General features: G+C 37.4%; 1 protein-coding gene across 1 annotated transcript in view; it reads right to left on the bottom strand.

Moving 5' to 3' along the window:
- Window positions 1–12,930, bottom strand: part of LOC145989176 (uncharacterized) — a 261,314-nt gene that overhangs the window by 113,865 nt on the left and 134,519 nt on the right. The window contains exon 5 of the mRNA XM_083124469.1: window positions 11,968–12,105. Coding sequence (XP_082980595.1) covers window positions 11,968–12,105 — 138 coding nt within the window. The remainder of the gene's footprint in view (window positions 1–11,967; window positions 12,106–12,930) is intronic.

The following is a 12,930-nucleotide window of genomic DNA, read 5'->3' as shown; positions in this document are numbered from 1 at the left end:
GACTACTGTACAGGCAACTCTGGAATTTAAGTTGCAAAGCATAACCGAATCTTTAAATGTAATTCAACGACAGATCACAAAATTAGAGAATCTCAACACTGAATCTGAACTATCTCATTTTCACCATCTCGTAGACTACATACAGAACATGTTGCAAATTCTGCAACAGTCTACCCCTACGCAAGATGAGATACAGCAACTTAAAAATGGCTTAACCAGTGTAGCATTTGCTACAGAATTAGATGTAGTTAAGCAAGCTTTAACCTCACTTCAAAACACAGTATCCAATTTACCCACTTCCCAAGAGATGAGATCTGTAAAAAGAGCAGTAAATAGAATATTGAAGTCGAAGGACATTAAGAATATTCAAGCGGAAATTGCCATAATTCAAGATACTATTGCTACGTTGCCTACCAATCAGATTGTGAATGAATTACATGCATTGTTTGTAGAAATTAGAAGGCAGGTATTCGATCTTACAAACCAGAGCACTAAATTGAAACTTGTAGAAAGTTTACTTCGAACGTTAGAGAACAAATTGCTACCCTCGAATCAAGCCAGGAATCTGCTTTATCAGGTTTCACATCAGAACTTCACGATCTCAAAGAACAATTTAAACAATTGTATGTCGATGTGAAAATCAAACCCAGCTACGATGAAGTGGTACGCAACATAAACGAATATCAAGAAACGGTATTAAGCAGATTAAATGATCTCGAATTACGTCAATTTTTCACTGTTGAGATAGTTAGGCTTGAGAGTGTACCAAATGTACGAGGGCACTGGACTTATGTTAATGCAGGAAATGTTTTAAAAAATGTATCCTTAAAGTCAGTCTCATGAATTTTTCCTTGATGGCGAAGTTAAATTTTTAAAATTTGGCTATGTGAAAAAGGGAAAGCTTGTGGAAGTACCAAATTTCACCATACAGAGTGTGGTGTTCGGTTATAACTCGTATAATTTTAAAAGCTCCACCACATTCTCCTCGTTAAATTAACAAGGAGTTTTGCGTCACTGTGTTCCTGACGCTCGACTCTAGACGTCGAACAAAGTAAATCCGGCAACGCTCTTACCCCCTAGCGGGAGAACCTTGTAACTCAAGGGAGAAAGCTACGGCTACGGGCGAGGTTTTCCCCCGAGAGAACTGAGTTGCAGCTGAGGCATTCGTACGATAAGGAGCTTCCTTCTCCTTCCTTGAACACTGGCGAGAGTGGTCGGATCTACGTCGGCACATGAATTTGACTGTGCCGTTTGACTGATGGCTGGACATTGAATAACTAGGTATAATAATTTAACTCATTTCGGTTTATGTTAAAGTTAATTGACCGGTCATTTTTAGTTCATTATGATTTTCAGGAATAGTTTTTGAATTATCCATTTAGTGCTCTGAACCTTAGTTCGTTTATTCCATGCCAAGCACAGTACAGTTAAAAATTCGACATCTTGATCTTTGAGAATATCGTCGATATAATAACGTAAAGTTTCCGATCACCTAAACCATGAAAATGTCTTTATATTTATTTAATGTGTGTTCATTGTCATAATTTTTAACGATATGTAGGGCTTAAGGGAATTATTTATTATTCTCGTGGGTTTTATTATATTGTACAGACAACTATATATATAGGGAGAGATTTTTGTCAATTGTTGGGGTGAAGTTTCTAATTGTACGGGGAATAGTTTGTTAAAATAAATGGCCACTAAAATGAAGTTCGACATTTCCAATTGTTCTTATTTTTTTTGTTTAAGCGTTCCATCTTGTTTTGGTATATGTTGAGAGCGATTCCGATTTTCGTGGCTAGACGACCACGAACACGGAAACCAAATATCAAATCGCGACTACTAAATAAAATGGGAAGTATACTGTAATGGTGGGGATTGAGTGCTCGAGATCCACGTTCATTTCTGAGTCAGCATAAGGGGCCAAAATTTGTTATATCTGTGGTCATAGCTTGGAATGAATGATGATTTTACCACAGTGACAAATTTTGCACAAGTTGCGCCCTCAGATTTGGGGTTTCCTATTGTTTCAGAATAAACCTAAAAATTTGGCTGAATTATTAAGCCTTGCCCAAGAAACGTCTTCTATGGAGCACGAATTTGACGTGGCTCCAGCAAATGATGATACAAAAGATGATACTTCAATACCAAGGTTAACTGCAACGGCTTCTCTTAATGTGAATTTAACTGGCACCACTCAGATGTCATATAATGTAAGAAATGTGCAATACCGCCGCTGTTTACGATGGGGGCATTTTCAAAAATTCTGTAGAGTTAGGTTTACCGAATTCTGTTGTGGTATTTGATGATGTTATTCTCTAAAATCAGAATGAAATTAGAAATTTTTTACACAGGGTCGTCACAAAGATATAGACTGCTTTTATTTAGCTCAAACTTATTCCAAAATTCCCAAACAATTACTACGAGATAATACAAACTGAATCTGTTTGTTTCGTCAAGATGATACTAATTTGAAACATGTATACGATGATTATGTGGGAGGAGACTTAAATTACAACCAATTTCCAAAATTCTCTTCATCTTGTTGGAACAGCGACGATTTTGGATTTGTTACTATCGACATGACTCGGAAACCTAAGAATGGTAATATCAATAAAATCAACGACTTTTTAAACGTTGAAACGATATAAAATAACCATTAATCAAAAAATAAATATGACGAAACACAAAATTGAAGATAATTCGAAATTACGTTTCAAAAGTTGGAAATCAGATAATCGACGTTTTTACGAACAAACCAGGCGTCAAGACCAACCTATTATTGATGCAATCAGTGCTCTTTTAGAGAGATTAAGGGTGTGGCAGAATAAAATAAAAACCTCATCAATGAATTGGTACCTCTTACTGCTAAAAATTATGCAGATTTACCTCCTACGCCATTATCCAACATCCACACACCCCTGGTACTTAAGGAACCACCTGCTAAAGCAGCTATAGAAGAATCAGAGACAATCGAGTTGGGTCCCCTGGCAAGGGATTACCTGAGTACTGGAAAATTCGAAAAAGATGAAGTATTTGGATTGTATCCAACTATAGAGGCTAATGAAGGTGTAGTATGGAAAATTGGCAAATGTAAAGTAACATTCGAAGGGGACAACATAAAAATTAATTTGGGTGGGAGAAACAACTGGTCCAGATATCCTGGTACCGTAGGGCTATGGGAGCTCATTACCAAATAACAACCAAAAAATTTTACAGAAGATGATTATCAAAGTTACTCTGAAATTTTGACACTCTCTGATGCTCTGTAACAAAATAATGATGCCAGTCAAAAGCGAGTGAAATCGAGTAGTGGTGATAAATACAAAAAAAAACTGATCAAATCCATCTGGAACCAACTCAAAACTGGTAGTGGTATCAAGCAATACAATACTCTACCTAAAGAATTTGTGTGGGTAAACGATGTTGGAGAACTCATAAATAGATTGCTGGTTATATCAGGGGAAGAAAATGCTGGGAACAACTACTTCCATAATGAGAAAATGGGTATTGGAAACATGATTAGTGACAAACTAGCTTATTTCATTGTAAACGATCCCAAAGGTATAGGATACATAATTAAAATTATCAATACTTTACCTCCTAAATTCTGGAATATATGAGAGGGTCGAGGATCGGTGAATGATATTATTAATAAACTTCCATTCGAATTCACGTACCTGGTTACCAATACTGTGGTCCGGGGACAAAACTTGAAAAAAGGTTAGAAAGAGGAGACAGGGGTATTAATCCTCTCGATGCAGCTTGTAAAGAACATGACATTTAATACAACACACACAAATATCTGGATGATCGTCATGTGGCTGATCAAAAATTAGAAGAGACTGCATTTGGAAGATTAACCAGCAAAGATGCTTCTTTAGGTGAACGAATAACAGGATTGGGTACAACTATTGCTATGAATACAAAACAAAAATTAGGGTGGGGTTTGTAATATAAATAAATATATAATATAAATACCCTGAAATAATAATAATAATAAATAATAACAACAACATAAAACCAAAAGGAGTTGTGTACCAAATACCATATCACAATCTTAAAAAATTAAAAATAAATTCAATTTTAACTAAAAAAAACAACAAGAAAAGAAGAGACAATGTATAGACAAGGGAAATGGAATAAAATTATTACTCAGTACACCACAATTAAAAAGATTGCAAAATACAAGAAAGAAAACACGTAGTGGTGGATTCATATTCAGCATTCCAACCATCTTGGCAGCATTGGGGGCAGTTGGGAGCCTAGGCGTGGGAAGTGGTAGAATAAGGCAGAACTAGAATAGCAGATGCGTCATAATCTTGTTATGGAGAAAAAATTAGGCAGTGGTGTAAAGTCCAGAGCACTCAGAAAATTTACAAAAAAAAAAAAAAAAAAAAGGCACTCACGAACCAAGACATTGAATCTTTAGTTAAAATATTTAAAATTAAACACTTCAGAGGGGTTTTCATGTCTGATTCTCTCCCTAAAGGTAGTCCCCACTCTCGAGAATGTGGTGTGGTCAATTTGGATAAGTTCGAAAACATTGGTACCCACTGGATATGCTATTATAAAATAAAATGACAATACTTTATTTTCGATTCTTTCGGAGGGGTACCCCTTACAGAATTAATTCGTTACTTACAACATGTTAAGGTTTATTACAACGACGATCGTATTCAAGATTTTGATCATATTATATGTGGCCATGTTTGCATTACTATGCTCAGAATATTAAAAAAAATACCAAACATCAAATTAAAAAAAAATCAAAAAGCTGTATTATATATTAAGTATGGGAATGTTTCATCTCTCCAGCGAGACTTCGGTTTTGAAACTATATCTTCACGATGATATTATCTATCCAAAATCCTTAGCTCTGAGAGCATTCTACAACATGTATCTGATTCCGAATGTAACTACCTACAACAATACTATATTAGTAGGTAATGATAAGAATATTATTTCTATCGGACAGTATAACTTATCTACATTACAATTTGAACTTCCAAACACTGTATTACTATCTCAAAATTCTGTTACACACAGAGTGGAGATTGTGTCTACCAATGAAACAGTGCACTTATCTACCATGGGGGAACTTCTAGGATTCGAGAACAATAGCAAATTAGAACCAGGTTTTTGGCACATAGGTAAATTTATGCCAAAATTCTCAGGTATAGAAACATTATATATTCACTGCAACATTGCCAAAGGTATGATTATCAAAGGAGAAGAAAATTCGATTGGTAGCCACAAAGAAACAGGTATCATTGCTACATTTAAACCAAATTCAGAATTTATGGAACCCATTTTCTATTCCTCAATCCCACCAGTATATTTTCCTGTTTCTATTGATAAAGTTAATTACATAGAGATAACAGTTACAAATGAGAAAATGATATCATCGATTTTGCTGGTGCTAATAGCACTGGAATAATAGAAATTAATATTTAAACTATATAAATAAATACGAAGTGGAAAATATCCAGAGTTATGAACCACAGTCCTTCCCTCCAAACAGGAGGACATTTGCAAATTTGAATCAGCCCAACAAAGAGATACAGTATGACATCACGGAAGGGGTCGGGTTCATTCATCCACATAGATCAGATTTGTATATAAAATTTGATATTGTAAAAGAAAGTAATGGTGAAGAATATCCCCTCCCCGGGGCTAATATAAAACTTATAGACAATTTTGTTCCATTCTTATTTTCTCAAATTGAAATTAGGAGGCATGGTACAGTCATAGACAGGATTGATTGCACTGGAATTACATCTACTACAGAGGGGACATTGAAACTGTCCAAATCAGAGAGTGCATATTATAAAGTTTGTGGGTTCGAAGCTGGAACAAAAATTCAAGCAAAAAGTCACACAGTACTCTTCCCCATGATATTGCTATTTGGATTTTTCTCTGATTATAAAGAAATGATGTGGAAAGGTGGTTTGAGTGTCATATTTCGCAGAGCATCCAATGATCATAATGCCATCATGAGATACAAGACTTTAAATGCAGATGGAACAGGTAATGAGGCTAGTTTACCCGAAGGTTTCGAAATGTGTGATCCAGTCTATGGAGTTACGAATGCCTGTAGTTGAATATGAGTCGAATTATGCTCTCAAATACAAAGCCAACATTTTGAAAAATCCTCAAAATTCCGATTCAATTTTATACTTATCAATGCATTCAGAAGCCTCTGGAAGGTAATTTTTTTGAATTTGACATTACTAATCAGTTCCAATCTCTACAATACGATATGCCAGAGTTCGTAGCTCTGGTGTTTCAGACAGGGAGACATGACAATCAGGGAAAAGATAGCAGCCAGTTTGATAATTGTAAAATTAAAAAATGTGTATCTGAAGAATGGCAGAAATGAGGTGTTCCCTCGTGAAAATTATAATTGAAACATTGCAGAACAAGATTATTTGAAGTTATATGAAGCATTTAGTGCTTTTAAACGAGTAACGGAAGGGAACATAGACATGTATTATAATCCACATGAGTTCATAACTCACAGACATAACAGATTATTTAAGATATACTACAAGTAAAGAAGAAATACTTCATTCTGAAAAGAAGCTGCATGCACTGATACAATGTCCAAGTCCTTGGAACACCAAACTATTAAAGGCTTTCCTTGAAGATATTAACTTTTTCAGAAGATGTGTGCCTAATCTGTAAGTTAACGTGTTAGATCTTTACAAATTATTGAAGAAAAATGTGCGATGGAAATGGACGTATGATTGTCAACGGCAATTCGAAGAAGCTAAACTGGCTTTGCAAAATTCCAAGGTCCTTGTTCCATACGACCAGAGTAAAGAACGTATTATATAGTGTGATGCATCTGAAGTGGTAGTGCAGCCACAGGCTGAAGATCGCCCATGAATAAAGAATTTCTAATTTCTAATGATTTCTAAAATTAATTAGGTTCCGAATTATGCAATAAAGTACAAGGGGAATTGCATACGATTGAATGCATTTCGTGTACATTAAATAAGCATGAGGTTAAGGATCCTATGCATGAAAAAGAATCTTTATGTATCATATACATATGTAGTGAGAAAATTCCAAAATTTCGTCCAAGGTAGATTGTTTGAAATATGGACTAATTCAATGCCAGCAAAACAATGGAGAAACCAATTCCTATCATGGCATCGCTACGTATTCAAAAGTGGTGTTTATTTGTGGCTTCATTCACATACAAACTAATATGTACTAAAATGTTTGAACTTGCGGACATGTTATCAAGATTGCCACTTCCTGAGGTACATGATGATGTTCCTAGGCAAGAAGAATTGGTGTACCAGGTTACGCTTACGCCGAATGCAAAACAGGCGATTTTGACGTATTGTAAACTAGATGATATTTTTAAGTAAACGAAATCTTATTCCAAGAATGGATGGCCAGCTAGATGTGAAAGGGTTCAAGGAGATGAATTAATGGAACTGTTGGCGTACAAGAGAAGACATGCAGAATTAAGTATCACGGATGAGTTACTGTATTTGGGTTGGAGACTGGTTGTCCAAAAAGGAGTGCGAAATTACATTATTCAAAAAGCCCATGAAGATCATTGCGGTATTGTAAAAATGAAAGTAATGCTCAGAGATAGATGCTGATGGCCAGGAATAGATAAGGCTATTGAATAGTATGTAAATAAATGGGAAGTTTGTGCGGCTGTCAAGTCAAATGCAAGTACTGAGAAGTATAGACAACCGTGGGGGAGTATGCACATAGATTTCTTGTGTATAGAAGCTTCACTTATATTATTATGATAGATGCCTACAGCAAATTGGTAGATTGTGATAGAGTTTCATCTACATTTATACATTTTTCTATTCTCGGGCTACCAAAGTGTATTGGTAATGTGTATTGGTATTGGCCCAATATCGGGCCAAGGCTAACCTACCGACTGCTGGCCTCCCTCCCACGCGAGCCCCAAGGGGGCGTGGAGATCTGCAGCTAGACTAAGGGGACGGGTGGTCAGCCCGACCGACCCACAGCAGTTGTAGGACTTCGCGACCGGACTACGCTCACTCACTCGGAGCTCCCTAATTTCCTCACGTTGGTGGGTTGCCACCGGCCCTATACGTAGGCCAAATATATTCCGACCAGAGCCGGATTCGAAACTACGCCGTCCCGCAGCGAACGGTCTCAAGACGAGTGAACGCTCTAACCCGCTCGGCTACGGAGGAGGACCCTGAGTACCATCCTGAAAGCAATTGTCAGGTCGAGCGCTAGGTGCACACAGTGAAAACAAAGCTAGCCTGTACTGTACGGTAGCAATTGAATAACAATTCGCATGTCTACTTTGAAGAAATAATGCAGAGAGTATTGGTGGCTTTGAGAAGCGAATATGACGCAACAGCTGACAAAACGCCACAGCGAATGATATTTCCTACATTCTCAGGAAAAAAATTGATGCCCAAATGGAAGAAATATTAGATCAAAACTGCGAGAGAGATAACGCAGAAGAAAGGTAGAGCCAAAGAGGCTATTTTGTATGGGTTATGCTACCATTTAAGGACAAGAGGAATGCTATGAAGTATGTCAAGGAAAGATTTATAGCACGGAGAAGCAAAGTAACATGGTTGTTGAATTTTGAAGGTAGAAACCGGGTCGTACATGAAGATGAGTTGAAGTGGATACACGAAAAGAAAAATAGATATGATAGTGGAAGAAAAAGATGGGGAAGAGTAATGATGAACTAGTACGTGTGCCAGATACAGGTCAAGGCGGCGCATCAGTTTTCGACGATGATGACTTATTGATCGTTGGAAGAAATGAAAACGATGACAGTGGTACAGCGTGGGCTGAAGTTTCAACTCCAGACAACCAACCGTCTACGCCAAATTCAGATAATTCCTTCAGCCTACAGCAGCAGCAGTACAGAAGGTCCTCTAGACAAAGAAAACCGCCAGATAGACTGAGTTATAAGTAAATCAAATAGGGAAAAGGGGGACCGTTAGGTGTTAATAATATTTAAATTTGCGTTCCATTGTTTGTAAAGTTGTTGAATATGGTTCAGCCATCTTAGAAATGGTCTTGTAAGTTGAGTATTAAATCGTTGTTATTTTGTATCCACGTGTTAATCTTTATATTATGAAGTACCCACGTGTGTAAATCAATTAACTCTGCGTGCATACACGACAGTTCCGTTCCATGTTACAGCGTTCTGTTCCGTTTTTTTACATTCTTATGAAACGTTAATTACTACCATATTGACTTCTAATACGTTCCTGATAACATTGTTATGTACGTACCACCTTGCATTTTGTTCCTATGTACCGTTCTCTACTACCGTATTGTATTTAGTTACGATCCTTCTAAATCTGGTATATATATCCTCGTCGAATTTCTTTACTACGTTCCCAGTAACGGTAGTTTGTACCATATTGCATATTACGATATGTTCCAATGTGCTCATTCCGTTGTGCGTTATTTTGTAACGTTAATATCTACAATAATACATTTTTACGTTCCTTGTAACATCAGTCTATAACATATTGCATTTCGTTACGTTACAGCAGTTGAATCATAGTTTTCCTCCTACAACGGAACGTTCCGTGTCCAACTCCCTGGCTGTGACTTTGTCTAAACAAATAAAAATGTGTTTTTTCGGTATTCAAATACATAGAGTTTCCCATTGAAAAGGGTAACTTTAAGAATCGTGACAGCAGTTACAAGACAAAAATGTGATGTTCATCGAACATCAATGTAAATATAAGATTCCGGAGAATACGTCTAGGGTATCCCAAAAGTAACGCAGAATTTAAATTGCGCCCCATTTTTTTTCGTTGGTTTGGCAACGCTGTCTGAAACACATGTTGTAGTATGCACTTTCCGGTTAGTAGTGAGTTAGTCGTGATGGAGAAATATACGATGCAGGAGCGCATAACTATCATAAAGACATATTACAAATACGAAGAGTGCTGTGCTGAAACCGTGACAAATTATGTTTGGGCGGGATTACGCGCCAAACGGAACGACTGTGAAAAGAGTGGTTCAAAAGTTTGAACAAACAGGTTCGGTGATGGACGACAAAAGAAGTTGTCGCAGTCGTACCGGACGCTCGGCCTATAACATTGCCACTATGAGATCTAGTGTCGCTGAGTGTTCGAGAACGTCAATTCGCTGCAGGTCTCTTGAGTTAGACATTTCGATGAGCACCATGCAGCGGATTATGGCGAAAGATCTGCGTATGCAACCATACACGATTCAGATGGCTTCAGACAGCTTAAGCCGGAAGACCACGTGCAGCAATGGCATTCGTCGTTAGGTCCTGGACAATCTGGAAGTGGATGGTGATTTTTCTAAGAAAATCATCTTCAGTAAAGAGGCGCATTTTCATTTGGATGGGTATGTAAACAAGCAGAACTGTCGCATTTGGGAGACGGAAAACCCTTGTGTTATTGAGGAAGAGCCGATTTGTTCTCAACGATTGTCTGTGTGGTGTGCACTTTGATGTGGTGGAATAATTGGGCCGTACTTCTTTGAAAATGAGTACGGAAGTGCAGTAACTGTCAATGTTGTACGTCATGGCGAGATGATATCAGAATTTTCGTGGCCTCAGGTAGAAGCCATTGACTTTGGCTTTGATGCTGATGAGATGTTCTTCCAGCAGGATGGCGTCACGTGTCATGCAGCACGCAAAACCATTGAGTTGTTATAGCAAAAAATTCATGGCGGACTGATTTCGCGCAACAGTAATCACAATTGGCCACCAAGTTCATGCGATGCTACACCGTCTGACTTTTATCTCTGGGTATTTGTAAAGTGCAAGGTTTACAGCAATCGCACACCAACTATTCACGAACTTAAAGAAGAAATCCGGCGTGTATCGCAACAATTGAGCCACAAGTTTTGCGAAAATGTTATTGCAAATTTTGTCGAAAGATTGCGCGAGTGTCATATGAGACGTGGAGGACATTTGCCGGATATTATTTTCCATATTTAATAGGAGTGTTTACTCTTTCGAAGTATGTCTCAACTTTGACAATTCATGGATAAACAAACATTCATTTTGTAAATTGAAATCCTGCGTTATTTGGGACATCTGTATAACATATACCTTACAGATGTGAATGTAAAGAATAAATGGAGTTGGAAAATGAATAAAGCGAATATCCGAAAGCAGTCCCATCCGGAATCGCAGCCAATGGGCCCCGCCGGTTTAATCGCCTGAGGCTGCTGGTTTCCCATTATCCATAGCAGCAGAGTGACCGACTAAAAATCGGGTGTGGTGCCGCCCGGCTTCGGCTGTGCTCCGAAATGGAAAGTCCAACTTTTGTATGAAAATGCATGATTTTCTTACTTTGGTTATTCTTTACCTTATTCTCTGTAGGATATGTGTGATATATAGTTCTATTCTTAGAAATGTCATCTTTACTTCGAAGTACTATATGTATCATAATTTTGTTTCATAATTTCTGTCACAATAATTAAAACTACTCCTTCCGATGAAAATTCCCATTGATTTAAATAGGAAGAAAACACGTTTACCCGTTCTCTATACTCATTTTAAACTCGTCGTCTGCTTTTGATGTCACCACTAATGGACTCCATGAAGGACGGGGAAGAGACTGTTGTGTGAAATGTTTCGGGTCGTGGACTTTGTTCATATATTTTTTTTCATGTGTAACTTTCTGTGTTAGAGAACTGTTACTTCTATATGTGTTCAGAGCATCAATATATTAGTATTCTGTAACACAGACGGTTATTTCTGGTGACATTAGTGTTTTGCCTGTACATGCGTACTTTTGCTATTCACCTCCTACTAGCTGTTCCGAGGTGAGATAATCCGGTACGATTTGGTTGAATATTTCATTCGTTTGTAACTGTATCCGGTTACACTGTTTCGTCGCAGATATCATGTAAACCATCCTGTAATTATTACAGTTCTGTTTAAGTCTATAATTATAAAATGTATGTAACTTCGATTCCAGTAAGCTTGGTTATACTTACTTAAGTAACCAATGTATTGATAGTTTCCCCAAATATCCAAGACCATGAAGGGTGGAAAACGTAGCATACTCTTGAATTGAAGAACAAGTGGATTTCCAAATAATGTATGGGCTTCCTCTAGACAATAACATCAGCTTCCTAAAATTACACTCAAAAATCATTACATGACAAGAATTTTACAATTATTAAACTTTCTCTTTTAAACACAAACGATTATCATAAAAATTATGTTCATTCATGTTTTCTTACATTTCCAATAAATTAATTTCAGTCAAGATATTGAAATTACCTCAGAACATTTTAGTCCGGTTCATAGCTATGGTTCTGTACGAAAGTTAGAGTAGAGAGCATTCTTTATAACCAATGCTTAAGAAGTATTTTTTTACTAGGGTGGACATCCACCACCTGGTACATTGGGATCCATAACAATTACCGTGAAATTTGTCCATCACCATGTTCGTGCACTTAATTTGATTCCATAATAGCTTCAATAATTAAAATAAAACTCAAAACAAGCTGTTGACAACATCTGCACCAGCATAAATAAAAATAAATCGCTTATAAATACATAGGATATAAGATAACATATAATAAAAGTATAATATAATACTGGCCGCGGTGGCTCAAGGGGGGGTGGGAGGTATCTGGGTGACTTGACTCAAGTCTTTCCCAGTTTGGGTATAATAACGGCAATGGGCGTAGGGGTGCCCGAGAAAGAAGTGATGCTGGGAAAACGTATCACATGTGAAGTAACACGGAATTGGCACCAAAGATACTTGGGGGGTTTAAGGTATCTGGGTGACTTGACACAAGTCTTTCCCAGTTTGGGTATAATAACGGCAATGGGCGTAGGGGTGCCCGAGAAAGAAGTGATGCTGGGAAAACGTATCACATGTGAAGTAACACGGAATTGGCACCAAAGATACTTGGGGGGTTTAAGGTATCTGGGTGACTTGACACAAG

The sequence above is a fragment of the Lepisma saccharinum genome, chromosome 6 (genome assembly GCF_977018435.1).
Source record: "Lepisma saccharinum chromosome 6, izLepSacc3.1, whole genome shotgun sequence".
Taxonomy (NCBI): domain Eukaryota; kingdom Metazoa; phylum Arthropoda; class Insecta; order Zygentoma; family Lepismatidae; genus Lepisma; species Lepisma saccharinum.
This window is presented reverse-complemented; position numbering and strand designations above follow the sequence as displayed.